This window comes from Somniosus microcephalus, chromosome 19, assembly GCF_052327205.1.
Source record: "Somniosus microcephalus isolate GS21.2 chromosome 19, FLI_Smic_1.0, whole genome shotgun sequence".
In the NCBI taxonomy this organism is placed as follows: domain Eukaryota; kingdom Metazoa; phylum Chordata; class Chondrichthyes; order Squaliformes; family Somniosidae; genus Somniosus; species Somniosus microcephalus.
Genome location: NC_141005.1, coordinates 45776055 through 45802624, shown reverse-complemented (window position 1 = coordinate 45802624; position 26570 = coordinate 45776055). Strand labels below are relative to the sequence as shown.

Genomic DNA, 26570 nt, shown 5'->3' with positions numbered 1-26570 from the left:
ACCAAAGGTTGCGCGATTATAATCAGGGATGCTCAAGGGCAGAATTAGAGGAGAGCAGATATTTTGGGGGGGTTGTGGGGCTGAAGATTACAGGGATAGGGAGGGGCGAGTCCATAGAGGGATTTGAAAACAAGGATGACAATTTTGAAATCGAGGCGCTGCTTAACCAGGAGCCAAGTTGCCATTAGCAAGTTAAATTTGAATTCTTATAGTTCAATAGTTAAAGAACCCCATTGTGTAGCACAGCCATACAAAACAGGATCTCTGGGCTGCAGTGTGTTAGCCAATGTCAGCCAAAGAGAATGTTTGCTAAAACCAACTGTAGCACCCCAGCCCAGGGAATGGATACTGTCGGAAATATAGGTATGTGGGCATAGGGTGAAGACATGATTATACTTGGCTGGGATGTTCCTTTTTCCCTCCAAAGAATAGCCACTTGGTCAAGTTTCCAGAGAGCTAACACCATCTGTAGAATAGAAGTGGTCACCTTCAGGAAAGAAATAACGAGAGAAAATTGAGAAAGAACAAAACTTCCTAAATCCATTCCACTTAAATGGCTGTCAGTGTGAACACTTTCACTTCAGCAGTCTGAGCAAGATTTAAAGTAGGGTTTTAAGGTAAAAGGGCATTAGAATGTATCTTCCAGTCTTACAGCTGCAATTACATTTGTATTTGCAAGCACTGTAGCTATATGTGCAAACAGGTGACTGTAAATCAGAGAGAGAGAAATTGGAGGACTAAGTCTGTATGGTTACCCTACAGATGTAGCCAGGGTATAGGACATTACATTCAGTGGTATATTTCACCAGCTGTGTTTAAAAAACAGTTTAGTACAATAAAAAATATATTTTATGTAATTGTATCTTTAACCTCATGCATACTTTAAATTGCATGACCAGATGTTGAAGAAGAATGAGATAATTCGGAAGCTGAAAAACAACCTGCTTCAACTTGACTTGTTCTCAGAAGATTACATTCATCAGATTAAACAAGATGCAGAAAAACAACAGCTAGCCGACCAGAAAGATTCAGAAGGGAGAGTTGCCAAATTCCAGGAAGAACTATCTCAGCTCCGAATTCAGTTGAACAACACGATAACAGAACACAGAACGTCTGAGCTAGCTTTAAGAAAGGTACAGTTTCACGCTCCAACAACAGTCAAATACTCCCGTTTTCATTATCAAATAAGTAGCACAACCACACAATTTAATTTTTGTGGAAACACCTAATTATTTCTGATGGCCAGATGTAGATTTCCCAAGTTTAAAAAAAATACAAGCTCTCCCATAGTAGCTTGGATTGAGCCAGTGAGCACTGAGCTCATACAGACTAGGAAGGTTTAAACTCCAAACTGCTGAGTTAGCTGATTTCAGCTGAACTGAAGGGGTATGTCTGAGATTGTGAGGTGAATACAATAATCAGACTCAGCTGTGATGCTCTCTGCAGTTCAATAGCTCCCGACACCAATAGTCAAAGCTCATAACTCGTCACTTGGTTGAGGTATCAGAGGGTAACTGGTGCCTATGAGACTCCAACAAGGAGTTAACATCTTCAAGGGATGGAACAAAATTAGTGAGAGCATATAAAAAATATGCATTAATGCAGAATGACATGAATTCTGAAAGTATTTAACAGCGTCACGAGCACTCGGGGAGAAACTGGTCAGCAAATTGCTGGAACTACAACTTGCCAGCTTCAAAAATTCTAGGTGTATTTCTAGCTTACACATCAACACCAAATATCTATTAATATCTACAAAGCCTGAATAAAAAAAGAAAAACTTCAAAAGTCAGAAATCTGAAATAAAAATAGAACATGCCAGAAATATACAGGCAAAAATGATTTGTGGTTAGGAGGTTTAGAATAAAAGAGGAGAAAAAGTAATTGAACTCTTTGTATCTGTAAGGATTCAGTAGTAAACCAGTTATCAAATAATATTTAGCACTCTATATATTAGCAAAATAAAAATCAGCCAAACCAGCAAAAACCCAACAACTCCAGATCACCAGCTGTGGAAGAATTCAGGACCCACACCATCCTGCTCAATTCCCAGCTGAAGTAGGTGGCAAAGCAAACTTGACTACCATCCATTGTATTATCTGCAAGTCCTTTTTTAATATTCCAACACTTACGTTCGTACAATAAATTTATGCAATTTCCTCTCTCCCTCTCTGTAATTCTTCACTCTTGCAGTTACCTTGCATTCAATTTCTTATTCATGCAAATTCCAAAAATCAGCGGTCACAATAAACTCAAGAAAATAGATGCGTATTCTATCGCTGCCACCATGACCTCAAATAAAGAACTTTTGTGACTGCCACTACTGTTATAACTTTATTTACGAGAATCAAAACTGATTATAATATTGAAGATAAACCAATCAGTAAAATACCACTTTTTATTTTGCATTACTGATACTGTGGGGCATTTTCCAGCTAATTCAGAAAACTATTATGTTCAATATTATTGATTGCTGTTAGCAGCTTAATAATAATTAATACAGGATTCAATATAACAACTCATTTTCTAGTTATCTGGACTTTTTCTGTGTTGCCTGAATTTGACATCACATCTTTATGGCTTATTTTAGCGAAAGTTCAAAATTGAAACAGAGATTGAAAACTGGATCCAGAAGTATGATGCTGACCTACAAGAAAAGCAGGTATATTTTATTGCAAAGGATCATGAGAGATCCCCAAGAGATGTTCTCCTTTCTCTTTGTACAGTAACTATGAAGTTAGTGTTCTTCAGTGTCTTGTAGGAAGAATGCAACTTTTGATAGAAGAAAAAATGGGCAGTAGAGGTTATAATAGATTTCTAATTAATAGTTTGACGATTCTTTCACTTTAGTTAATATTGGCACCAAAGCAGATAACTGACTGGTACAGCATAGTAAGAATTTTCTCTGAATTTGCTTGTATGAATTTTCACAATGAAACATTTGATCTTGCAGGAGTCTGTGCCATAATAGGAAACATAATTAACACATGCATCTTTTTCCTGTAAAAACACCAACATACTCAGCAAATACCAAGTTCACCACTGAAGTAAAAAGATGTTGCTGCTGGTAAAGCTCTTCACCAGCAGACCAGGTTAATCCAGGCTGCTCTTACATGCCTCTGAGCACCCTGCAATACAGAGGGATTGGCAGAGCAATCTGTCCCATCTCAATCAGGAATGATGAGAGAAATCTGCAATGGAAGACTAAATACACAATCATCCAATCAGATTTTAAAGTATGGAACTATTGTCACTCATGGGAGATGTTTCTTGATGTTGGTTGACAGAGGTTGTAGTGGGGAAAGAAAAAGTCACCAAGTCAATTTAACAGACTTTGAATCAAATACCATTTGCACTGGGCTTACATTTAAATACAATAAAAATGTTTGTTAGTGTCCATAATCACCAAGTACTCCATGCAGTGTTAATACCAATGGATTACTAAAACGTATTAAAAATTTGTGTTCTACCAGGATGAATATGAACACCTCGTTAAAAAACACAACGAAGAAACGATTCTGCTCTTCGAGCTAGAACAAAAGGTCAACATGCTTGAATCAGAATATATTCAGATTGTAGAAGACAGAAAGAAAAAGGAAGAGGAAAGAAAGACCAAGGAACAGCAAGTATACCTCATGGCAAGAGCAGCTGTCACCATCCAGTCTTTCTGGAGAGGATACAAAGTGCGCCAATTGATGAAATCATTGAAGAAGAAAAAGAAGAAGGGGAAAGGCAGAAGGAAAAGATGAAAGCGAGATCAAAGGGCAGGGTGAAAGAAAGGTGTGAAAAAAATAAAAGTAGCATGCATCCTCCCAAATTTTTTTGTAAATTATGGAAACATTTCCTTCATTATTATTACTGTATGCACGTTAACATATCTTATAGCCTCCAAAAAAGAAATCTTTAACTTTTCTTGTATGTGTCTGTGTATACACACACGCACCCATCATGACCAGCAAGTCTGACACTTAACCTGTCATTGGTCAAATGGTGTATTTTTCTCCCAAATGCTTATTTTCTACTTTTCATTATTCACCAGCATATTGGAGAAAAACATTCTTCCCAATCACATTCTACCAAGAAGAATTCTACCCAATAACACTGTGGCGAAAGATATTTTCCAAGATACAGTCACCACAACATAAAAGTTTTTAATAATAGTGTTACTTTAAATGTTGTGAATTCTGAAGGGAATGGATTAACATGTGCTCTGAGAAATAAGAGAGAGAGAGAAATTACCTGCAACTCTATTTACTCCCAGGCTTAAATTTTTTTTATTTTTTTTGTAAATGAACCCACTTCCCATTTGCTGGACAACCATCCCAATCTCAATTAGGTACCCACCCTCATACCAAGCCTTGGCATGGCATTCTCACCAGGCCAGTCTGCGCAGCCAGACTTCCTCAACCTGCAAATAATGCTGCAGGAGATATGCGAATATATTTGAAGATCTAATAAAATGCACCACTCTTTAAATGCACCTAATCTTTGGTCTGTAAACATGCGACAATTCACGTACAAATATAATGATGCACAAAAGAGAAAAAGATTCATTCACAAAGTGACTCAATTTATTTGGTTTAATAAAAATTTGCTTGAATATACATTTCTGCCAATAACTCAAACATCATTTACATTGTATAATTTTTAAATGTACATAAGCAATTACTGGGCACAAGTGCATTATCATAATTGTATTCAATAAAGGTAAAAAGCAAAAAAAAATTACAATATTTTAATAAATGATTTATTGATTTCAATGTGGGTTCCATTCTAAAATGTATAGGTAGGCTTCAAACTACGAGATATGGTTTTAAAAAGTCAGCTTTTGTGCTGGGAACTTGCAAAGTTATAAAGTTACAATTTACCATGAAAGAAAAAGATAGGATTTGCATTTATGTGGCATCTTTCACATTGTCAGGACATCCCAAAGTGCTGTATAGTCAATGAACTGTAGGCAAACACGGCAGCCAATATGCACGCAGCAAGAGCCCACAAACAGCAATGAGACAAGTCAGCCAGGACACCAGAAGAACTCCCCAGTGTTGTGGAATCTTTTGTAGCCGCCTGAGCAGGCAGAAGGGGCCTTGGTTTAATGTATTTTCCAAAAATGTGACAGCTGACAATACAGCACTCCTTCAGTACTGCACTGAAGTGTCAGCCACAATTATGTGCTCAATCCTGCAGTAGGGCTTGAACTCATGACCTTCTGACTCCGAGGCAGGAGCACCACTGAGCCAAGCTGAACAATAATATTCACTTAATAAACAGGAACACTGCAGTAAACCATGTATAAAAGTTAGAACACATCTCTGAATTGTTGGAGGGAATGATAGATGTTAAACAAAGGCCAGCGCTTACCCCAAGGTGGGAAGAAAAGAAAATACTTTAATATAAAGAAAGATAAATTGTGGCTTATAATCTAAGGAAATCCCTAGAGGCTGCGTAGTACTGGTATAGGTAGATAAAAATGTAATCCTTGCTAAGTAAAGCTCTGTTCCAATGACATCAAGGATGGGCAGCATTGATCACAGCCCATGATCTCCTGAGTAAACGTCACAGAGGGGAAGAACAGTATTTTCTGCTCTTTAAGACAGTTCCACTTGTACATATCCTTTAAAAAACTTAGGCATGCTCTGTTATTTTATCATTACTTTGCCCATTCTGCCCTTTGGGTGCCCTATGTTTTGTTTAATGTGGTCAGATACTGTTATAATGACTAGCGGACCAAGAGCTAATTAAAGCACAGGCCTGGAACGCGCTACTCAGGCTTTCCCATTCTATCATAAGCTTGCTGCAACTTTCATCAAGACCATCACTAGACTGGGAACCTTACTGTGCATTAGTGCCAGTAGATTATTAAATCGGAGTGATCTGATGAAGGGGAAAGAACAAGAGTGGAGTTTTAATATGGCAACACATTGCATCACTGTTGCTGTGTATTGCATTTTCCCCAACTAGAGTCTGTGAATCCTGCACTTCCACTTGCAGTGAAAGAACAATCAATTCATTTTCATTATGAAAATATTCTGCTAAAAACTAACATATAGGAACAGGAGTAGGCCATTCAGCCCCTTCAGCCTGTTCTGCCATTCAATCAGATCATGGCTGATCTGCACCTCAACTCCATTTACCCGCCCTTGTTCCATTGCTGTCGATGCCCTTCCCTAACAAAAATCTATCAGTCTCAGACTTGAAAATTTCTATTGACCGAGCATCCACAGCCTTTTGGGGAGAGTTCCAGGTTTCCACTTCCCTGTGTGTGAAAAGGTGCCTCCTGATTTCACTCCTGGATGGCCTAGCTCTAATTTTATTAGGCCCCCTTGTTCTGGATTCCCCCACTAGAAGAATTAGTTTCTTCATATCTACCCTATCGAATCCTTTTGTCATTTTAAACACCTTAATTAGATCATCCTTGAACCAGCTAAACTCAAGGGAATACAAGCCAAGTTTCTGCAATCTGTCCTCATAATTTAATGCTTTAAGGTTAGTATTATTCTGGTAAATCTGTATTGTACTCCCTCCAAAGCCAACATATCCTTCCTGAGGTGCAATGCCCAGAACTGAATGAAGTGCTCAATATGGGATCTGACCAAGGCTCAATATAACTGAAGCATAACTTCCTCCCCATTGTATTCCAGCCCCCGTGAGATAAAGACCAGCATTCCATTAGCCTTTTGGATTATTTTTTGTACCTATCCACTAGCTTTTAATAATTTGCGTACAAGGACACCCAAACCTTGTTGCTCCCCCACAGTTACTAGTTTCTCACTATTAAGAAAAAGTTCCGATTTGTCTTTCTTGGATCCAAAGTGGATGACCTCACACTTCCTCGAACTGAACTCCATTTGCCACAGTTTTGCCTACTCACTTAAATGAACATGATTTTTGAAAAATATTCATAATTAGTAGGATTTTTGACCACTCAACCAAAAAACACCATAATTATTTCATGGTCCTTGGAAATCGGAAAATGCAGCTACCTCCCTACTCCAAAGTGGCTTCAGAAATACCTCATCCTCCTTTACACCCCCAATCCCATAAAACTTCAGCTTTAGTATTTCCAGGGTGGATTTAACTTGATGGAACCTGTGGTCTTGGGTTGGCTGAATGAAACAGAATCCGACAGACTACCTGATCTCGGTCTATTGAAGTGCTGTGGTCCTGAGAGTACAGCAAAAGCTGAAATTGGCCTACTCTGCAACTGCTCCGCATTCCTAGGAGTATTCCGTATGGAATCTGCTTTCACAATCCTTTTTCTAGCATTTTGCATCCTAGTTAAAGACTGTGATCTTCCTGGAATAGGGGTGTCATTAGCAGAGTCGTTATCGCTATTTGGCCTCTGCCAGTAATCTGCTTTACCTCTGTATTCAGCGATAAAGTCAGTAGAATATTCTCCTGTGGCTGGATAAAGCGGTTTCACTGGAGTTCCTTTGGCAGACGAGAACTGTTTGCTACTGGAACAAAATGCATTTGAGCTAATTTTATGCACTGGAGGAGTCCACAGGAGTGGACGAATCTTTACTTTGTCTTCTTTTGCAGCCCACGGTGCCTCCCAGCCTGGGTCCTCTTGCTTTGGGCCAAAAAGAGACTCGTCACAGTAGCTGGGTATACAGCATTTTAACCTTGGTTAAAGAAGAAAATAAAGAGAACAGAATATAATATTCAATAAATACACCAGAGGTCAATTACAAAATATTTTTAACTACACTCCAGCTGTCCTAGCTCTGCCTGGAGTCCATTTATTAAGATAGATGGATGGATGGATTGTACTATTCTACATTTGCAATTTACAAAAAGTTTTGTAACAATGAGCAAATTTCTTAGCCAATATTCCAAGATGGCTTTCCTCACGTGATACAGGATAAACTTCACTCCTTTGGATTAAACAGAACGTTTCCTGAAATTGTCCCTTTGGGTCATCGAAAAATTTGCTAGGACCATTAAGAACATAGATGCTGAACTAATGATTCACGTAACTTGGCAAGACTGCTCAATGTGACTGGCCTCAAGATATTAAAAGCTATCGGTACTATGATTGAAAATAACTAGATTTAAATTGAGAACGAATCATGGCTACATTACTTGAATAAAGAATTACTATAATAGTAGTGCCCTCTAGTGTATCACTATATTTCTGCAGATTAGTCAATGAAGGCATCTCTAAACTGGAATTCATTGCATGATGCAAGAATTACCATAGAATACGACAAAACTACTTTGACTTGGCTTTTATATGAGGAGGATTCTTTTCTAATCCAAAAAATACTTGATAAATTAAATTTGGTAGGAATGATTTGGCCATTCTCCCCCCCCACCCCACCCCACCCCCCCCAAAGGTTGTTCTATGCTTTTACACGTACAAAAAGCTTCCAGCTGGAAGGAGCACGTCGAAGATCTTCTTCGACGCGAGTGTCCTCAACTCCATCCCACAGCATGCTACCCGCCACCATCTCAGCACAACCCCAGCCCGGCATGAGGTTGAAAAGGTCATCCGACAACTGAAGAACAACAAGGCCTCAGGAGCAGATGGAATCCCCGCCGAGGTACTAAAGCATGGTGGAGAAGCACGACTGGCGCGAATTCATGAACTCATTTCTCTTATCTGGAAGGAGGAGGGGAGCATGCCAGGGGATCTCAGAGACGCCGTAATTGTGACCATCTTCAAGAAAGGTGACAAGTCTGAATGCGGTAATTACAGAGGAGTTTCCCTGCTGTCTGCCACAGGGAAAGTCATTGCAAGAATCCTCCTCAATCGCCTTCTCCCAGTGGCCGAAGAGCTCCTCCCAGAGTCGCAATGCGGATTCCGCCCACTAAGGGGCACAATGGACATGATCTTCACCGCACGACAATTACAAGAGAAATGCAGGGAACAGCACCAACCGCTGTACATGGCCTTCTTTGATCTCACAAAGGCCTTCGACACTGTCAACCGTGAGGCATTCTGGAGTGTCCTCCTCAAATTCGGCTGCCTCAAAAGTTTGTCACCATCCTCCGCCTGCTTCATGACGACATGCAAGCCGTGATCCTGACCAACGGTTCCACCACAGACCTAATTCACGTACAAACAGGGGTCAAACAAGGCTGTGTCATCGCACCAACGCTCTTCTCAATATTCCTTGCTGTAATGCTCCATCTCACTCTCAGTAAGCTCCCCACTGGAGTGGAGCTAATTTACAGAACAAACGGGAAACTGTTCAACCTCCGTCGCCTCCAGTCCAGATCCAAGGTCGTCCCATCCTCTGTCATCGACTTACAGTATGCAGATGACGTTTGCGTCTGCGCTCACTCGGAGATCGAACTCCAAACCATTGTCAACACCTTCACCGAAGCGTACGAGAGCATGGGCCTTACACTAAACATCCGTAAGACAAAGGTCCTCTACCAACCTGCCCCGCCACACAGTACTGCCCCCCGATTATCAAAATCCATGACAAGGCCTTGGACAACGTGGACCACTTTCCATACCTCGGGAGCCTACGGTCAACAAGGGCAGACGTCGACGATGAAGTCCAACACCGCTTTCAGTGTGCCAGTGCAGCCTTCGGTCGCCTGAGGAAGAGAGTGTTTGAAGATCAGGACCTCAAACCCGGCACTAAACTCATGGTCTACAGACCAGCAGTGATACCTGCCCTGCTGTATGCCTCAGAGACATGGACCATGTACAGCAGGCACCTCAAAGCACTGGAGAGGTACCACCAACGCTGCCGCTGCAAGATCCTGCAAATCCATTGGCAGGATAGGTGCACCAACGTCAGTGTTCTTGCTCAGGCCAACATCCCCAGCATCGAAGCTTTGACCACGCTCAATCAACTCCGATGGACGGGTCACATTGTCCGCATGCCCGATACGAGACTCCCAAAACAAGCGCTCTACTCGGAGCTCCGGAACGGCAAGAGAGCCCCAGGTGGGCAGAGGGAACGCTTCAAGGACACCCTCAAAGCGTCCTTGAAAAAGTGCAACATCCCCACTGACACCTGGGAATCCCTGGCCCAAGGCCGCACAAAGTGGAGGAGAAGCATCCGAGAAGGTGCTGAAAACCTCAAGTCTCTTCGCCGGGAGCAAGCGGGAGCCAAGCGCAGGCAACGCAAGGAGCGCACGTCAACCCAAGCACCCCACCCACCCGCCCCTTCAACCACCGTCTGCCCCACCTGTGACAGAGGCTGTAGGTCCCGCATTGGACTCATCAGTCACCTGAGAACTCATTTTTAATGTGGAAGTCATCCTCGGTTCCGAGGGACTGCCTAAGAAGAAAGAAGAACAAAATGCCAATTGTAAAGAAAGTAAAGACATTGGGAGAAAACTTGGATATGACTTGAAAAAGGGCACAGGGATCGTGGTGCACGATTAACCCGTGCCCGTTAAATGAGTGCAAACTCTACCCACGCTGTTCTTTGGCTGCACGAATCAGCAAGGGGCCCCGACATCGCAAGTGTCAAGCGCTACTTAAAGGCAGCCTGCATGTCTTAAAGGGGAAGTGCACTGTGGCTGCAACAAGTGATGGGAGTATTTTCAAAACTGAATCAGTGCTGTGATACTTTGCGCAATGGATGTACATGCCAGAGAGCATGCACCAAGGTTTTCAGACAATGCACTGGAGGCCTTGTTGGTGGAAAGGAGGCGAGATGTCCTGTATACTCAGGAGGCAGTGGGAAGAAATAGCGGCGGATGTCAATGTCAAGAATGTTGCTCGTTGAACATGGATGCAATGCAGGAAGAAGTTTAATGATCTCATATGCGTTGTCAAGGTGAGTGATTTCATCTTCAAATGGCATATCCTATTAACTGCACCAACAGCCTCATCCACTGCTCAATTCACTCCACCCCCATCACTCACCTACCAACAATCTCTATCAGTCAGGACTGAACCCTAATATTCATATGCTTCACCTCACCCTCACACACTTAGCACTGTTGCAAGCCCCACACCCACAACTCACACACATTGGCAGCTATTCAACCAGGACAGCCACATCACCCAAACATATTGCACGACACTCACACACACACTTCCCTCTTTCTTGCAGAAGGTGTCGCATGACAGGAGGCAGCAGCAAACAACTGGAGGAGGACAAGCGTGCCTGCATCTTTTAACATCCATGGAGTAGACAGTGCTGGTCATCATGGGAAGGGGCATCGCAAGGGCGATTAATTTATTTTTGTATGCATTGCGTCATGATTTAATTTATAAATTTGAATTGGAATATGCATTTTCTGGTGGCTTTTGTTTTTTGTTGTCGGTAAGAGTACGATGTGTTTGTGAATGGGGAGTTGTGGTTGAGGTTACTGGTATCGCTCATGAATTATTTGATCACATAGAACCTGGGCAGAAAGGGGCTCTCTACGTATGTTGTATCCTCCCTTCCTCTTCCCGTTCCTCCACGTCCTGTTGCACTTGCTCCTCGTCCACTTCCTCCTCCTCTTCATCATGCTCCTGCTCCGCAGCTTCTCGCCCGATAAGGACTGTTCCCTCATAATGGCCAGGATGTGTAGCATGCAGCATACTACCACAAATCTTGATACCTGCTCAGCTGAGTACTGCAGGGCTCCTCCAGAGCAGTCCAGGCAGCGGAGGCGTTATTTGGGGAGGCCGGTGGTGTGCTCTATAATGTCCCTTGTGGCAGCATGGCGCTCACTGTAGGCCTGCTGTGCACGTGCGTGTGGGTTCCGGACTGGAGTCATGAGCCATGTCACGAGTGGATAACTCTCGTCGCTCAGTAGCCGGCCTTTGAATCGCCATGGTGGGTCAAATGCAGCTGGCACAGAGGACTGCCGCAGAATGAAGGAATCATGACTACTGCCAGGATAACAGACATTCACCTGCATGATGCGCTGGCTATGGTCGCGCCCCAGCTGCACACTGAGGGAGTGGAATCCCTTTCGATTCAGGAAAATGGCATAGTTCACGAGGCACACGCAAAGCAATGAGCTGCAGTCAACATGGGGAAGTCTTTAATCCGAGCAAACCCTCGTGCTCACTCTGCCTGCTTGTCTCTGGCAAGATGGAATGAGATGAAGCTGTCTCTCTTTGTATAGAGGGCCTCAGTGACCTCCCTTATGCAGCAGTGTACTGCAAACTGCGATATGTTGCTAATATTTCCAGCAACAGCCTGGAAGAAGCCAGACGCATAAAAGTTCAGAGCCAGTCACCTTGGTAGCCACATGCAGTGTGGTTGCAGTTGTGGCTATAGCAGTTGGTAGATTTCAGTCACAACATCTTTAGTGAAGCGAAGAAGTCTCATGCATTGGTCCACGCTGAAGTTCAGGTAAGAGAATTGCTCGCTAAAGACCCTGGGCGAATATGGCCTCCTGCAGAGAGCCGTTCTCCTCCCTCTTCTAGCATCTTGTCCTGCTCTGCGTGGCCTCACTTCATTCTCCCAGTCATGCTCAGTTCCAAGTGGAAGGCCTACCAGGTCACCCATGTCCGGAAGTAACTTCTTTTAGCACAAGCCTTTAAACCACCAAAAAATTACTTCAGCACCAGCCAGACCACTCCCTATAGACTATTGAAAGTTTAGACAAGTATAGGAAAGTTCCAAAAACATGCTGAATTGTACCTGCAGCCAGAAGAAATAATCCAGCAACTAACCTGTAAGTAGTGCAGGTAGAGGGTCCTTCATACCTTTGAACGCATGTTCGATTAAGAGAGCACATTGGCTGGAGCATGACGTTCGAAAATGGCAGCGCTGGCGTCAAATCAGCTATATGATTGCTGTCATAATCTACCTGCTCTGCATGCTGTTGGCAGTGCGCGCGTGTAAACTACTGTACCATGATGGCATCCGGCACACTTCCCGTCAGAAGTGTGAGCGCGCACCTAGGACCCAATTTGACCTTTAGGTGGCCGATTAGCACCTAAAAAATGGACGCTACAATTTCCCCCCCCAGTAAGTTATTTCTCAACAAAACAAATTCAAAGTAATTTGTAAAAGCAAACACTATATACTGCTGTAGAGTCTGGCTACAATTCAGATGAGCTTTAATTTCTTGCCTTTTTCTTTTCTTATGCACAAAAGACTTGCACCTATGCCTCCTTGAGTTAAGTTCAATGGGTAGGAAAAGCCACCAAATTGGGTCAGTGTCACCCCATGAATCACACACTCAAATTTGTGTCCTATCAGATGATAACACAACACAACACTTTTGGAAACTTCCCGCAAGATCTTCAGTTTTGTTTTAAAACTAGGAATAATAGATTACGGTTCAGTGCAAAGCACTAGACAGTCTTCATTCACTAACCAATGACAAACTCCTTGGTACAGTGGAGATTTACTAGAATGGTACCAGGGATGAAAGACTTCAGTTATATGGAGAGACTGGGGTTGTTCTCCTTAGAGCAGAGAAGGTTAACGAGAGATTTGATAGAGGTGTTCAAAGTCTTGAAGGGTTTTGATAAAGTAAATAAGGAGAAACTGTTTCCAGTGGCAGAAGGGTCAGAAACCAGAGGACACAGATTTAAGGTAACTGGCCTAAGGACCAGAGGCGACATGAGCAGTTATGATCTGAAACGTACTGCCTGAAAGAGTGGTGGAAGCAGATTCAATAAGAAGTTTCTAAAGGGTATGGGATAAATACTGAAAAGGAAACATGTGCTGGCCTATGGGGGAAGAGCAGGGGAGTGGGACTAATTGGAGAGCTCTTTTAAAGACTCAGAAGAGGCACAATGGGCTGAATGGCTTCCTTCTGTGCTGCATCATTCTATGATTCTACCAGGTTAACATTACAGAACAGGCAATAAAATACTTCCTAAAAGCTTTAGGTCTATCTGTTGACAGCCAGCCCTCGACATAATGGAACCTAACTCAGAACTATATGGACCAGAACAAAAAGATAGCACCAAGATTTGCTGAGTCAGAAGAAAGTTAGACACCATATGCAGTAGCATCATCTCAAACACATAAATTAATGCCTCTTTTCTTTAATCAGTGGCTAATCCAAGGATCCCTTTCCATCTTTCTTTGAACAGGCATGGATGTCAAAATTTGTTTATGACACCAAATTATGGCTAAATGTGATGAAGAATGTGAAAGACTGCAGGAGGGCAGATAGGTGGCAGGTGTAGTTCAACATGGGAAAATAGGAAATAATACACTTTGGAAGCAAGAATAAGGAAAAGAAATACATATTAAATGGTAAGATTTTAAATGTGGTAGAGCGTCCTTAGTTTGCAGATATTGTGGCAGAGCCACTGAGGGACTTTGAGCAACTGTACATAATTCCCTTTAACGAGGTTTTACTCCAACCTAAGCCTGTACCAGTCTGTTAGTGATTTCTGTGTTTGTACATACTGTTTGCATGCACGGGGCGCAGTCCCTTTAAGACCGCGGCAAAGCGCGGGTAAACGCGATGACGTCATGCCGCTAATCACGTGACCACCCAAGCGCGGGAGAAACGTGATGTCATGACGCCCTGGCAGTCCTCGTGGAGCCTCCGACCAGCAAAGACCTGTTTTCGTGGTTCTCCTGTATCGATCTCGACAAACTGTTTAAACTCGTTAGTTCTGCGTTTGTTTGATCGCCTGAGTCGACCTCAGTTCTTAGATAGGAATTTGGCAATTCCTACAATATATTCATTATTAAAGATGGCAATGCAAGTAGGTTAAGACCACAAAAAAATCCTTGGTTTTGTATCTAAAAGGCACAGAATTCAAGCATAGGGAGATAATGCTGAACTGTACACCTATTATAGGAAATAGATAAAAGGAATGGAAAAGTGCAGCATGGATTCATTCAGATGTTACCATGGATAGGGTTGTACAGTTGTAAGCAAGACTTGGGAAACTGAAGTTTTTTTTCCCACTAAAGCTGAGAAAGTTGACAGATGACCTGATAGATGTCTTCAAGATTATGATAAGGTAAATAATGGTAGATTGTTTCCACTGGTCAGTAACAAGGCATCGAAAGAGCACAACTTTAAGATCACAAAAAGAATTAGTGGTTAGAAGAAATGTATTTACACAGAGAAGTCAGAATGTCAAATTCCCTGCCACAAATCATTGTTCAACCAGAGTCCATAAATCCTTTTATAAGAGAATTAGATCGTTACTTGAATTTTTTTAAAAACTTATGGGGTGTGAGCAGGAACTAGTGACTCGTGGAGGAAAATGCTGCTGCAGACTTGATGGACCAAATGGCCTGTGTGTAAAATTCTACAATTCTATTCTATGATCTGGAATAACCCCTAATCCAGAAAGTGTTGAGTTGGGTTTACTGAATGCATCACCTGCTTTCTCTTCCCACTCTATTCAGCCCAACACTTCATTTATCATTCTCATGTCACCAATTACAGCACCTCGAGTATTACACTAGAATTCAAACAAACATTCATACTTTGCCTGTCATTACCTGTATTTGTTCTTTTTTATTGGTGTACCACCACACTTGGAAGGGGTTGGAACTGGACCGATTTCTCCATTTGCACTCGGCCTTGTTTGTGAACTTGGACTCCACAATAATGGTTGTCGAGAACCAGTTTGAGATGTAGAAACCCATGGAGGTTCAAATTCAGCCACTGAACTCTGAAGTCTATTAGAATGACCAAATAAGGTTTCATCCACATAAGAAGTCTTTGCTCTAACTCTATAATGATTGCATCCCTTACGACTTACACGACTGGGTTGACCACCAGTGACTGCTAAATCAGCTGACATGCCTACTCCTCGAGATGGATTTTGATGTGTTGGTTTGGCCACTTTGGTCTTTTCACGTATAGTGAAGTCAGTCTAAAGACAAGAAAAAGGAAGTGTTTTTTTTTGATATACTATATTTTCAGTAATTCCATGCATCAGTACTTTGTGATGCTCTGAAAATTGTTAAGAAGTATAATTATTTCAAATTATAGCTCCTCTACCAACACCCATGCTGAAATCAGCTAATTCAGCAAGGACCAGCAATCAAACCTAGGAGCTTATTAACAGAAAATGCTGGAAAAACTCAGCAGGCCAGGCAACATCCGTGGAGAGAAAAAGAGAGTCAACGTTTCGGGTCAACCCTTTCTCAAGGTTCACCCGAAACGTTGACTCTATTTTCTCTCCACGGATGTTGCCTGACCTGCTGAGTTTTTCCAGCATTTTCTGTTGTTTTTTTCGGATTTCCAGCATCTGCAGTATTTTGCTATCGTACTAGGAGCTTATTAGTTCCTTTAGCCCACAGATTCACTGGTTAAACTCAGTATGCCATTGGCGATCCTCCGCTGCTTTTAATATATATAAAATCAGTGAATAGAAAGATTCCATGTGTACCAATAGTTATGTATTAAAAATGGTGAATAGTCTCAGAAGTCCCAAAATACTGCACCGGTAGATGCTGCATGACAAGATTGAAAACAACTGGGGTGCCAGGTAACATGACAGCTCAAACATACACTGACAAAATCCCAGCTAATCACCCCCCCCAAAGAAAACACCAGTTATGGTATCAAAGGAAGCATCAATACATAATGTATAATAATTACATTTCTTTAATGCAGAAACATTTCCCAATACTGCTACTTGACAGATTGTAGCCATCCCCGGGAAAAGTGCCACTGCGGGCAGAGAGTTGGGATATTTGCCCAACTTCTGCCCAGTGAATGCCCGTGAAATTCTTACGCCTGGCGTAAGGCCTGCTTTTACCAGCGTAAGAGTTTTAAAAAACATAAAAATAAAATGTTTGCGTTCATTTAAACATTAAAACACATGTACAATAAAGGTTATTTTTAGCCCCTTTAAAACATTTAAATTTATTTTTCAAAAAATTAAATTTTTGTTTTAAATGTTGAATTATATTGTATTTTAATTAATTTTAAATATGTAATTTTTCTTTTTATTTATTTGTAATGTTAAATGTGTTTTTTTAATGTCATCCCCATTCATGCTTATGGAGGTTCCGTACGTACATAATCTCCATAAGTATAACTGGGGATTCCCTTCTTTGATTGGTTGGGCCGGCCCTCATGATCCCAGGGGCGCTTGCGAACCACATGCGCCCCTGGGCCTCTACGCAGGCCTACGCGTAGAGGCCCAGGAGTGCAAGTCGCCGTGGACCCCGAGGCAGAAGAAAAGTTTGTAGATTTTTTGCTGGTCGGAGGCATCCGCCCATTGGAAGCGTCCGACCGCAAATTCAGCCCCATTATTTAATATTGCATAATTTACAAGAGGGAGAAATTCTAACTTTGAAAATTAATTTTGGTAGTGAAGTTATTTCTTGTGATTTTAGATATCAAAATGAGTAAAAATTTATGCAAGGCCCTAATGTATTATTTTTCAGACTAACCTAAACACAAGAATGCATATTTTACTTGAGCAATTGTTGAAACAACAACAACAATAATATATGATGACAGCCAACAATCTTCTATAGTCTTTTGTCAGTACCTTTAGAACAGTGCAGTGGCATTTATATAATGTCGGCAGTTCTGAAGGTGTATTGCATTGTCAGAAAACACCTTGGCTCCATTCATTTTTATTCTGTCCAAGCTGGATTTTGATTGTGATCTTACATCCTGCTCAAGATGGCACAGGGGAGATCTTGAAAATGTTCCAAATTATTTTAACTTTGCCAGTGGTATCGTTTTCCTAGAAAACAAACCATATATACTGTGGTAAACCACTGTTGTTAGTATTGTTGTTCACTCTTGCATATTGTTGTACTTGTCTGTGCATGCCTCAGCTGACTCCGCCCCTGGCTCCACCCTCATGGCTGGGTATAAAGGTCGCTGCTCAGAAGCCTCCGGCCCTTTTGGATACCAGGCAACCACAAGAGGCATGCTCTGTTCTTTGGTAATAAAAGCCTGTTTATTACTTTCTCAATCTCCAGTCTTTTGTAGCAATTGATAGTGCATCATATACACAATAGGAACAGCTCCTAAACTCCTCTGGAAGCATGCTGGTGATAAACATAATGGCAACTGTTGGTAAGGATCATATCTTTGCATAAAATTAAGAAAGGAAACCTTTGGCATTGAGTATTGCGGTTCATAAATGGCATTAAATATCTGCATAAACAGATGCAAATCATATCATTAGGTTGTAGCGGTACCACCGAGTGTCCCTTACTTGTTATACAGAATTCCCTTTAACTTTAACTATGTTTATACAGGAAACTGTGTTATCCGGAGGCTAAATGTCCGGCAAGGTCGAGCCACCGGCAAAAATCAGGAGCCGTTTTGTTAGGTTTTTTTTCTTCTCGTGGCTTTTTTTTCCCCAACAGTCAGGCTCTGCAAAGTCTCTCTAAAGCTGTTGCTAAGCGACAGAGACGCTTCCAAGGTACGGCCGACTGTTTAGAAGCTGTTGCTAAGCAACAGTGTTTGTTGCCAGATACGCTCCGTATGCTTCAACATTAACGCTGGTTTGTCCAGCAGTTTTGATGGAACGGCAAGAGCTCGGTCCCGTCGGTGCCGGATAGCACAAAGTTTCCTGTATACAGTTTGCATGGGGCGTTGCCCCTTTAGGAACGCGACCTAACGCAATGACGTCAAGCATCACGTGACTCACCTAAACGCGAGCCGGCCCAGCTCGGCCTCCCGCTCCTGCGGCAATCGCCGGCTCAGCTCAGCCTCCTGCTCCCGCGACTTCGGCCGGCTGCAGTGCCGGGAGAAAGCGATGACGTCATCGCGCCATTCACGTGACTGCCCAAGCGCGGGAAAACACGATGACGTCATCACGCAATCCACGGGACTGCCGAGTCAGTCCTCGTGGCGTCCCCACTGGGGAAAGACCTGTTCCACGACTCTCCTGCATCAGTCTACGTTGTTTGCTGTATTTCATCTTATCTAACATTAAAATCCGTTTGTTGTTCTTCCGAGTCAAGCTCCGTTATTTGTTAGGAATACACCTATTCCTACAAGGTGGTCTTTGAAAGCTAAAGCAAGCTGTGTTTTGCTGGATTTTAAACGAGAACTTTTCTTTTTAAAGTATTCTGTCATACACTTTTATAAGTGTGAGACTTCAAATCAATTTTTTATTTGCCATATGTATTACTACAATGGAATGTTTTTACTCCCCAATCACTTCCACAATAGGCTGTGGGAGCTCACAGAGACACGTCGCTATTCTACAGCGCCATGTTCAGTAAAAGTTAATTCAATTGTGTCCAATGGCAGTGGGAACGCGATGTCCATCAGCCGCTCCGTCTCCGCGGACTCCTCCTCCCTATCGACGGCTCCACAATATGGTGTCCTTCTTCTCACGCTCACCGTCTGGCCTCAAGTCTCCATGCCCGGCTCTTCCTCCTTCCCCTCGAACTGCGAGCATCCCGCACTGTCGCCGGTTCAAATTTGCAACGGCCCGGGAACTTCCTCTCACGCTCACGTCCGGCCACCAACCGCCATGCCCGGCTCCCAGTCCAAAACAGAAATCACGACGAGGAGCTGATGGGCGACGTGCCGAAGTGGGTCTTCGTGGCTGCTGCTGCTGCTTCCCGCTGCTGCGCTGCCTCCGCCCGACTTGCCGAACACATCGCTCCGGCATCGGGAGTGGGCGGCGGGGGCGGGTGCAGGTCGTCCGAAGCAGGAGAGCGCTTAACTCCGGACCACCTCGGTTGCCATCTTGAATCGAACGATGCTTACGTGAAGGTTTGAATCCTGTCTAGCCAGCTATTGTGTTTAGAACTAAGAACACTATGGCATATAACCAATGTCTATTCTCTAGTCTCGAGAATCTGTTGTTTCTGTGTGAGCATCCAACTCTCCAGAGGAGGAGTGCTAGGGGTCTTTCAGGGAAGTGTGTTTGGTCGCAATCTCTTACTCATCTTAAATCAGCAACCTAGCGGCGACATCAAAAGGAATGTTCTGCTGTTCAGCGAGTAGCCAAGACATATAGACTAGAAATGTCCTAGATTCATTCCTTGGTTGGACTGCGTAATAGTATCTGTGTTTCACCACCAAAATCTAATCAGCAACGTTGAGAACTGCTTCATACATTATCAGCTCTGCTACCAACTCAGCTGCTTTTTCCACGTCAAGATATTGTCCTCAGTAACAAGAGATCCTTTATATGAATGTTAAATGCCTCACTTATAAACAAGTCTTATAGTTTATCAAATCTTAATGATGCATTTTTCTCCTGTTCAAAAATTATTTAAAAAATCAGTTTAAATTTTGCACAAATGATTTGATATGCTCTGCAGTGTTTCGTTAAGTTGACCTGCTTTTGCTTATTCATTACATGGTCAAATTTGGTGCAACTTCAATTGAGTATGTTCCATTTTTCAGTGTACTAGCAAGTGTGGGAATGTAGTTTATGTTGCCCTATGATTAAAGGTTTGCAGAAATGACTGATCTACATGCCACTGATAGTATTCCAATGGGTGTAAACAAACTTTTACATGAATTGGTGAGGGAGAAGTAATTTTCAATATCTGAATAGAGAGTTGCTGCCACTATTATTACATTGTTTAGCTGCAGAGATCGAAAAGCATTCTGTGTAGTACAAAACAACTTACTTCTTATTTTTCATTGAACAGGGATATTCAAAATTTGAAGTACCACAAAATGTTGGTACTAGTCCCAAGACAAAAGAAAAGCTTTAAAATAATTGAAGAAACTGCTTGATGCTGTAATATTAAAACAGTAGGGTCATTAACTTGAAAGGATAAGATCAAACAGGCCTTTGGGTCTTTTTCTTCCAAACCTAACTTGTAATTGTAAATCCTTTATCAGTGAGGCACAATCCTTCTTCAGCACCTTCTTTAATTGTAATGCCACAATGTGCTATACGGTTTCATTTATTGAACCCTAGAATACTGATTAACTGAATGGATAACAAGATTATTTACTATACATTTTTAAAGGAGTAAAGGGAAACATATTGGCCTAGAAATTGGGTATAGCCCCACTTGAGGCGTTAGAACTGGCGCTGCGCAAAGTTTATAGCCAGACGCAACTTATCGCCACCTTATCGATGCATATTGGGTTGCATCGCCCCCCAAAAGGTGATTGAGGCACGGCACGACTTCAGACGTTGCACGGGACTCCTAAGGCGCAAAACTTCCGGCGCAACCCAATATCGGCGCGGACGGGCGCAGCAGTGCTCTCAATTACCGAAAACCACGAGACTTCCAGGCGCCGGCTGGCGCTTAAAGGGGTGGGTCAGTCAGCCTCAGCTTCCACACTCAGCGCCTTGTAGGCCTCAGAATCGGCGCAGGCCCTTCTCTGGCGCAAAAACCTTGGACCAGATGGAGAAGGTGAGACAGAGAGCAGAGCGCTTCAGCAATGAGGCTCTGGAGCAATTGGTGGCCGCAGTGGAGCGCCGTCGAGATGTTCTGTACCCAGACAATGGCAGGAGGCCGAATCAAAAAGGAATACCGCCGAGCTTGGAGGGATGTTTCTCAGAGGGTCAACTCCAGCAGCATGGTGACCAGGAGCCCTGTACAGTGCAGGAATAAATTCAACGACCTCACTCGGGTCGTGAGGGTGAGTGGTGTTTATTCAAACTTCTGAATCCCTCCATCTGCACCTGACTTTATGGCTACAGGGTGCGCGATGCCCCAATGGCCATGTGTCAGCAAGCACCCATGGCCCTTTCTGGGCACACACATGCACATTTGACTCAGGGCATCATGTAAGGGCTCTTCCACCATGGGGGGCATGAGATGATCACTCAGGGCATTATGTAACATAACTTCCCCTTCTTTCCCCTGCAGTCCAAGCTGGCGAAGAATCGCAAGGACCAGCTTCGAACCGGTGGAGGACCTCCACAAGTGGTCACTCTCACGGATCTCGAGGAGAGAGTGCACCAGATTCTTGGAGGACGTCTGAGCGGTCCTGTTACCACTGCAGCTGCCGACCCCATTGTCGACAGCAAGGGTAAGGCTCTCACCTTTTTCAGCTGTCTCCTTCCACTTGGTCCCCCCGCCAGCATGCTTTCTCACTGTGGGGCCATGTCAGAGCCTTGCCGCAATCTGGCATGCCTTGCTGCCAACCTGTCCTTTTGCTAAAGCCACTCTTCCACCTCCCTGCTTTCAGATGCTGCATCACCAGCTCGGGATCCGGGCCCTGAAGCTGCCAGTGCCTCCGGAGAAGAGGATCAGGAGGAAGCCGGACCATCTGTTCCAGCCTCAGGGGAGCCTTCACATCTGCAGACTGGGGATAGTAGTTCCCTGGAGGGGAGGTGGGGGGGGGGGGGGGGGGGGGGGAAAGGGGGGTGCTCTGATGAGGAGCCAGTTGCTGGAACAAGCGGCCTGCAGCAACACGAGGGGGGTATGCAAGTTCGGCCACCGGCTCCCCGGAGGGCAAGGCAGGGAGCGATGACTGCTGCACAGAGTGCAGAGGAGGTGCGGAGTCTGGCTGAAATGAGCACCCAGGCCCAGCTCAGGCACACCGAGCTTATGGCTGCAGTGGGGAGGATGCCTCAGTCGATAGAAACACTGGCAAAGAGTGTGCTGGACTTTGGGGCAGCAATGGAGAGGACTGTCCAGGGCTTCGAGGCCGCTATGGAAAGGACTGTTCAAAGCTTCGGACAATCCCTGGAAAGGTCTGTCCAGGGCTTGTCCGAGGCAGTGTAACGGACTGCTCCGGCCTTGTCCGAAGCAATGGAAAGAACTGTCCAGGGCTACTCCGAAGCACTGGCACCTGCCACACAGGTCCTCACTGCTGCCACGCAGTCACTTGCTGGCCTCGTCCACACCCAGATTGAGGCAATGCGAACTCACTGCTGCCACCCTAGCTGCATCAGGCAGGATCACCCCAGTCCCTTCCAGTACCACACAAGGCCATGAATCAGTGGAGCAGTTGATTGTGGCGGCTGAGCCGAACCGGTCCCCTCAGACAGCCAGTGTGTCGTCCGACCATGGTGCAGGTGTCCTCTCTCGGCAGATGACCATTGCTCATGCCACCGCTGGAACGTCTGCAGTGCAGCTGCCACCACCTGCAGTGCACACTGCTTCCAGCCATGCCCAGATCAAGCAGCCAGCCTCCACACCCTCCAAGCCCAGAGGTCGTCCAGGCCGTCCCTCAGGGGCTTCTGCGATTCCAGACAGACAGTCAGCAGGCGTCCCCCAGCCTTGACGCCGCCACTGGGGTTCAATTACGTAGGAGCAGCAGGGAGGGAAGGGGCCAACGACGAAAGAGAAGTCGGTCTCCATCAAGGGGCCAGCAGTAGAGTGAGTTGCTGAGACGTTTCTTCCTCCAAATTCAAGGACGCCCTCACCTGTTGTGATTGTTTGTGATGGTTTGTTTAGTTTTGCGGCTTTGCCAGAGAGTTCACTGTTATTTTGTTAGTTATGGTTTCTGTTGACATGACGTTATGCTGGAAGGAAGCACTTTTTTGACAATAAAGAATTTTTTTAATTTACAATGGTACTCGTAACTATTTACACTCATGGTGGCCTTCATAGGCTTTGTACGATCCGCAGTGCGCAGGATGAATGACACCCATCATTCCATCAGAGGGGCCTAGAACAGAGTCCTTATAAGCCTCTGACAGATGGCCCTTCCAGTTTCAGGAGCCCTCCCATCTGCCTCTTCCTCATCCGCCTGCTCTTCCTCCTCCTCGTCCTCGTCCTCTGCTGGACCGCGAGGGTCGGCTGGCATTGGCTGGGGTCGTCGAATGGCCAAGTTGTGGAGCATGCAGCAGACGACGACGATGCGACCCACTTGCTCCGGCGAGTACTGCAGGGCTCCCCCCGAATGGTCTAGACAGCGGAAACGCTGTTTGAGCACACCAATAGTGTGCTCCACAATGTTCCTGGTCGCCGGATGACTGCTGTTGTAAAGCTCTTCTGCCGGGGTGGCGGGCAAACGGAGTGGGGTCATGAGCCATGGGCAGAGAGGATAGCCCTTGTCGCCCAGAAGCCAGCCTCGTGGGTGAGCCGGGCCCTCAAAAAGGTCAGAAACTGAGGTCTGCCGCAGGATGAACGCAGCGTGGCTGCTCCCAGGGAATTGTGCGTTGACTGCCGTGATCATCTGGCGGTGGTCACAGACCAGCTGGACATTGAAGGAGTGGAACCCCTTGCGGTTGCGGAACTCCTCCGGATTCTGTAATGGCGCCCACAAAGCCACGTGTGTGCAATCAATGGCCCCCTGCACCATAGGGAAGTCCGCAATAGCAGCGGAGCGCACGCAGGGCTTCGCCTGCTTCTCCAGGGTCACAGGGAAGTTGATTAATTGACGCCTCCTTCTATAGAGGGCAGCTGTCACTTGCCGGATGCAACAATGCACTGCAAATTGTGTTATATTCGCGATGTCCCCAGTGGCTGACTGAAAGGATCCGCTTGCGTAAAAGTTCAGGGCAACAGTCACTGACGGCAACCGACAGAGGTCCTGCACCGTAGACGCGGCTGCAGATCCTCAGCAAGCAGGTGGCACAGCTCAGTCACAACCTCCTTACCGAATCTGAGCCTTCGCAGACACTGCTCCTCGGACATGGGAAGGTATGACACCTGCTGCCTGAAAACCCTCGCAGCGTATCATCGGATTGGGTGACCTCCATTGCCCCTCCTCCTTCTGGCCAATCCCAGCCCTCTCTCCCGCCGTCTCTGTGCCCCTTCCAAGTGTCCGGCCATGAGGACGTTCCCCTCCAAAGCAGCTCCCATTGCTATGCCAGATGGGCAACACGCAGTAACGTCTAGCGCTCCAACTGCTCCGGACAGGCCTGCAGGTCCCAAGTCTTCGAAGGCTAAATCCGAAAAATAGTGTGCTACAGTAGTTCACCAACTCTCTCCAGCAACGAACAGAATGAACAGGCCAAGTGGCTGCAGCTTTTATACTAGAGCTGTCCCCTTTAAATAGCGCCCCCCGACTCAGAGAAGGGCCTGGGAACGTTCCATCCAACTGTCACTAATAGCGCCAGGCGGAAAGGTTCCGGGCACCACTGAATATCCGGTCAGGGGTGCCAAAAAGGCGTTGCACACTGAAATGACGTCATGAACTGCCTGCGCACGCTGAGAGTTAGCGCAGGCGCTAAATGGATACTCAATATGGGAGGTGTCGCTATCTTCATTGCGCCCACCCGAACATTGGGCAACGCCCCAATTCTTGGGCTCTTTAGGCGCTAATCGCTGGCGCAAACAACCGAATTTCTAGGCCATTGTTTCTTAACACATAATACTGTTGGAATCAAAGGAAATAAATTGTTGTAGATTTCATTCTCGTGCTGAAATGCTACTGCGTTCCTAATATTAGCAATGGGCAGCAAGTATCACACATTAACCCTCATTAAAAAGTACGTTTGACCACTGCATGGTCTGCTATTCAATGAGATCATGGCTGAACTTCCACACCAATTCCACTTTCCCACCCTATCCCCATATCCCTCGATTCCCTTAGTGTCCAAAAATTTATCGATCTCAGTCTTGAAGATGCTCATCGACTGAGCATCCACAGCCCTCTGGGGTAGAGATTTCCAAAGATTCACTACCCTGAGTGAAGAAATTTCTCCTAATCCTAGTCTTAAATGGCAACCCCTTATCCTGAGACTGCTCCAGAGTTCCAGACAGGGGAAAACAGCCTCTCAGCATCGACCCTGACAAGCCCTCTAAGAATTTTATATGTTTCAATGAGATCACTTCTCATTCTTCTAAACTCCAGAGAAGATAGGCCCATGATGCTCAATCTCTGTTCATAGGATAGCCCTCTCATCCCAGGCAATCTAGTGAACCTTAATTGCACTCCCTCTAAGGCAAGTATATCCTTCCTTAGGTAAGGAGACCAAAACTGTACACAGTACTCCAGGTGTGGTCTCAGCAAAGCCTTATATAGTTGTAGCAAGACTTCCTTGCTCTTATACTCCAACCCCCTTGCAATAAAGGCCAACATACCATTTGCCTTCCTAATTGCATGCTGCACCTACATGTTAACTATCTGTGATCCATGTATAAGGATCCCCAAATTCCCCTGCATAGCAGCATTTAGAAAGCAAGAGACTTACATTTATATAGCGCCTTTCACAACCACCGGATGTCTCAAAGCACTTTACAGCCAATGAAGTACTTTTTCCAAGTATAGTCACTGTTGTAATGTAGGAAATGCGGCAGCCAATTTGTGCACAGCAAGCTCCCACAAACAGCAATGTGATAATGACCAGATCATCTAGTCTCTCACCTTTTTAAAAACAAATCTGCTTTTCCATTCTTCCCACCAAAGTGGATAATTTCACACTTCCCCCCCACATTAGACTCCATCTGCCAGTATAAGTCGCCTGTCTGGACACATCGCTCCAAAGACTACACTAGAAACAAATCTAGCAATCAGCATTGATTTTTCTTTTTTTGTTGTTGATTCTTACTAACCCTGCTTCGCAAAAGGACTTTCACAGAAAGACCACCAGGGTCATTGCACACGTTCGATAGCAAAATACTGCAGATGCTGGAAATCCAAAATAACAACAGAGAATGCTGGAAAAACCTCAGCAGGTCAGGCAACATCCGTGGAGAGAAATTTGAGTTGACGTTTCGGGTTGAAACCCTTCTTCAAAACTGCACACGTTGCTCAGTGGGCTCTCGCCCAAGCGACATGCACAACGCCGATTTTTTGCATCCTCTCATATCCCGGCCACAATGAAGTGCATGCACTCACTGTGTGCCGTGCTAAGGCAGTGCTGCACCTTCCTCTCGCGGGTCCGTGGCGATAAGAGCAAACATCAGGGATCAGCGCGA

The 26570-nt window shown here is 44.7% G+C and overlaps 2 protein-coding genes across 3 annotated transcripts in view; one reads left to right on the top strand and one right to left on the bottom strand.

The window, feature by feature from the left end:
• Positions 1-4725, top strand: part of drc10 (dynein regulatory complex subunit 10) — a 13082-nt gene extending 8357 nt beyond the window's left edge. Inside the window, exons 3-5 of the mRNA XM_085961742.1 lie at positions 900-1133; positions 2591-2662; positions 3474-4725. Coding sequence (XP_085817868.1) covers positions 900-1133; positions 2591-2662; positions 3474-3749 — 582 coding nt within the window. The 3' untranslated portion in view covers positions 3750-4725. The remainder of the gene's footprint in view (positions 1-899; positions 1134-2590; positions 2663-3473) is intronic.
• LOC147104407 (RBPJ-interacting and tubulin-associated protein 1-like) lies at positions 4550-26570 on the bottom strand. 2 transcript variants are annotated; one of them, XM_085961743.1, is made up of 3 exons: positions 26491-26570; positions 15345-15721; positions 4550-7625 (listed from the first exon to the last, which is right to left on the bottom strand). In XM_085961743.1, exons 2-3 carry the CDS (start codon positions 15647-15649, stop codon positions 7055-7057), a joined length of 876 nt encoding a protein of 291 aa, XP_085817869.1. In that variant the 5' UTR covers positions 15650-15721; positions 26491-26570; the 3' UTR covers positions 4550-7054. The 2 variants fall into 2 exon arrangements, with proteins under 2 accessions (XP_085817869.1, XP_085817870.1); XM_085961744.1 differs by lacking the exon at positions 26491-26570 and adding an exon at positions 17354-17579.